Source organism: Nelumbo lutea, chromosome 1, assembly GCF_056320005.1.
Source record: "Nelumbo lutea isolate HS-2025 chromosome 1, American lotus-T2T, whole genome shotgun sequence".
In the NCBI taxonomy this organism is placed as follows: domain Eukaryota; kingdom Viridiplantae; phylum Streptophyta; class Magnoliopsida; order Proteales; family Nelumbonaceae; genus Nelumbo; species Nelumbo lutea.
This window is the reverse complement of record NC_142684.1, coordinates 44,393,835-44,397,797: the sequence shown is the minus strand read 5'-3', so window position 1 is coordinate 44,397,797 and position 3,963 is coordinate 44,393,835. Positions and strand designations below refer to the sequence as shown.

Sequence of the window (3,963 nt, the reverse complement as noted above, 5' to 3'; positions counted from 1 at the left end):
GAATCTTGGCACTGAGAAGGAACCTAGACCTATCTACATCAGTGCACTCCTTAGCCCTAAAGAAGAAGCCAAATATTTCAAACTACTTAAGGAGCACAAGGATGTCTTTGTTTGGACATACAAGGAAATGCCTAGGTTAGACCCAAAGGTTGCTGTCCACCACCTCTTTATTAGGCATGGAGTGTGACCAATCAAGGAAGCACAACGTCAATTCTGGCCCAAGTTGATTCCACAAATTGAAGTAGAAATCAACAAGCTCATTGAAGCTGGTTTCATTCGGGAGGTGAGATATCCAACTTGGATTGCAAACATTATTCCTGTGAGGAAGAAAAATGGTCAAATTCGGGTCTGTGTTGACTTTTGAGACCTAAATCAAGCTTGCCCAAAAGACGACATTGCATTGCTTATCACTGAACTCATGGTAGATGCAACTACAGCCCATGAGACATTATCCTTCATGGATGGTTCATCTGGATACAATCAAATTTGCTTGGCGCCTAAGGATGAAGAACTCACGGCCTTTCGAACACCAAAGGGGGATTTACTGTTACAAAGTGATGCCTTTCAGGCTTAAGAATGCCAGTGCTACGTACCAGCACACGATGTAGCGGATCTTCGATGACATTCTTCACAAGAAGGTCAAGTGCTACATTGATGACTTGGTTGTTAAGTGTAAGAAGAGAGAAGACCATCTCGATGATTTGCGTAGCATCTTCAATAGGTTAAGGAGATATTAACTAAAGATGAACTCTCTTAAGTGTGCATTTGGAGTCACCTCTGGCAAGTTCCTCGGGTTCATTGTTTGCCATCGAGGGTTAAAATTGATCAGTTAAAGATTGACAACATCCAAAACATGCTAGAGCCGCAGAACCTACAAGAGTTGAAGAGTCTCCAAGGACGACTAGCTTACATTTGACGGTTCATCTCCAACTTGGCAGGATGTTGTCAACCATTCAACAAGCTGATGAAAAAAGATATCCCATTTGAGTGGGATGAGGCCTGCAAAAATTCCTTAGAGAGTATAGAGCAATACCTCCTCAAACCCTCAGTACTTGTTGCACCAATCCTTGAGAAGATGCTCATTTTATACATCACTGCACATGAGCAGTCATTGGGAGCCTTGTTGGCAAAAGTCAATGAGGAAGGGAAAGAGAATGCACTCTACTACATCAATCAGACACTAATAGAAGCTAAGTTGAACTACTCACCCATAGAGCAGACTTGTCTTGCTCTCATCTTTGCCACAAAGAAGTTACGGCATTACATGTTGGCACATACTGTTGACCTCATCTCAAGGGCAGATCCCCTCAAGTTCATCATGACACGACCTGTACTTTTAGGATGACTAGCTAAATGGGCTCTCCTCTTGTCAGAATTTGACATCACCTATGTCCCATAGAAGGTTGCGAAAGGACAGGCATTGGTAGACTTTCTTGCATATCACCCTATTCCAGCAAATTGGGAACTCTTCGAAGACCTTCCTGATGAAGAAGTTTTCTACACAGACATCTTACTAGCATGGATTATGTTTTGCGATGGGGCAGCATGCAAAGATGATGTGGGTGTCGGTGTTGTATTTGTCTCGCCACAAAGGGAAATCCTCACATACTCACTTGTCTTAGCTGAGCTTTGCTCTAACAACATGGCGGAGTACCAATCTTTAATCATTATTGGCTTAGAAATTGCTCTTGACTTGGAAATTTACTACTTCACAGTTTATGGGGATTCAAAATTGGTAATCAACCAATTGAAGACAGAGGATGAGGTGCGCAAGGATGACCTAGTTCCCTATCACCATTTTGCAATCCAATTATTGAAGAAGTTCAAGCATGCTACCATTTAACATATACCCAGAAGAGAAAACAAGCAAGCGGATGCCTTTACTAATCTAGCAGCAACCTTAGCACTCACAGGTGATGAAGCAACAACAATACCCATTTGTGCAAAACAGGTTTTCCCCCCTAAGTCACCTCAAGAAGAGATTGAGCAAAAAGCAATGTGGCTTCTAAATTCACTATAGATGTCAAGGACTGAAGACAACCCTTCATCGACTACTTGCAGCATGGGAAGTTGCCCGAAGATCCCAAGTGTAGAGATGGAATACGACATCGAGCACCTCGTTTCCTATACTACAATGACAACCTCTACAGATGCTCCTTCAATGATGTCTACATGAGGTGTATCCATGGAGGTGAAGTCCAAAGTGCATTCGATCAAGCACACTCTAGAGTTTGTGGTTCTCATTAATCAAGACCTAAGCTCCATGATCGCCTTAAGCGAATGGGCTTCTATTGGCCAATGATGGTACATGACTAATTGTATATACCAAAAGATGTCAAGCATATCAAATTCTTGGGGATTTTATTCGCCAACCACCAGAACCTCTACATCCTACAGTTGCATCATGGCCATTTGATGCATGGGGATTTGATGTGGTTGGTCCCTTTCCTTAATCTTCTCATCAACACCTCTTCATCCTAGTAGCAATGGATTACTTTTCCAAATGGCTGAAGCGGTTCCTTTTCAAGAAGTAAAGAAAGAAGATGTTGTCAACTTTCTCCGAACTCACATTGTCCATCGCTATGGTGTTTCATGTTACATAATCATAGATAACGGGAAGCCATTCTCAGTAGCATTGGTGACACAGTTTTGTGACAAGTTTGACATTAAGTAGTGGTTTTCAACCATGTACAATGTAGCGACCAATGGACTTGCAGAGGCCTTTAACAAAACTTTGTGTAAATTACTTGAGAAGATTGTGTCCAAGTCCAAAAGAGATTGGCATTAATGCTTGGATGAGGCTTTATGGGCAAATCGAACATCTTACCGCATCGCTACAAATGCAACTCCTTTTGCCTTAGTATATGGTGTAGAAGCCGTATTTTCCCTACATAGACAAATGAACTCTCTAAGGATGGCTATCCAGGAGGGAATTACAGAAGATGAGAATGCAAAGCTATGACTATCATTCTTGTCCTTGCCGTTCGATGACCTATCATTCTCTCACACCCTTCAGGGTGGAAATTTGACCCTAAATGGGATGGGCCTCATGTGGTGGAAGAAGTCTACACTAATGGTTCTTATCTCCTTGTCACTCTAGAGGGTCTACGTCTTGGGTCCATTAATGGAAAGTACCTTAAGAGGTACTACCCCTAGTCTTTTTCATTGTAATGCTCCTGGCCCACATGAGCCTAAACTGCAAATGGCAAAACAAAAGAAAAAATCTTTTGCATTGTAATGCTCCTGGCCTGCATGAGCCTAAACTGTGAATGACAAAACAAAAAAAAAAACAAGTCTTTTTCATTGTAACGCTCCTAGCCCACATGAGCCTAAATTGTGAATGGCAAAAAGAAAAAAAGAAAAAAAAGTCCTTTGCATTGTAATTCTCCTGAGCCTAAACTGTGAACGACAAAACAAATCTCAAATATGAGAATTTCCCTCTTAGAAGAAAAAAGATGAAAATATCAAGTCATTTCCAACATCATTTGACTACAATGTAGATGTTGTTTCATTTACAAGATATAGACCACTTCTTGGAGTTTCACATAATTAAATATACTTTTACAAAGAGAAATGGATGCTTCTACAAGTTGTGTTTGTCACTTAACATTGACTTGCATCTCTTGCTTGTTGGTTGCCTTCAATTGTTTCAACTCACCATGCTGAGCTTTTCCACTACAAGTGCTTCACTATCTTTCTACTGCTTCTTGCTAGAGTAATGTCTTTGGAGGTTAAGGAAAGGTGTTTCTCCACATGCTTTTATTGCTCCTCTATTCCATGCCATTCCTCCCTAAAGATACAAGACATTACATCAATGTGGGGTTTCTTGTTGTCAACGGGAGTTGTGTGAACCATGAAATCTTCTTTATGTTGGAGAGGTAGAAATGAATTTAGAGAAATTAAAAAGTTGATACTATGAGATTAGAAAAGGATTGTTCCTTAACATGACACATGCCCAAGCAT

At 40.9% G+C, this 3,963-nt stretch overlaps 1 protein-coding gene across 1 annotated transcript; it reads left to right on the top strand.

Annotated features, from left to right (window-relative positions):
- Nucleotides 1-964: 964 nt before the first annotated feature.
- Nucleotides 965-1,843, top strand: LOC148874469 (uncharacterized). Its single transcript, XM_088961428.1, has 2 exons — nucleotides 965-1,330; nucleotides 1,400-1,843. The coding sequence occupies exons 1-2, from the start codon at nucleotides 965-967 to the stop codon at nucleotides 1,841-1,843; spliced, it is 810 nt and encodes a 269-aa protein (XP_088817554.1).
- Nucleotides 1,844-3,963: the final 2,120 nt, after the last annotated feature.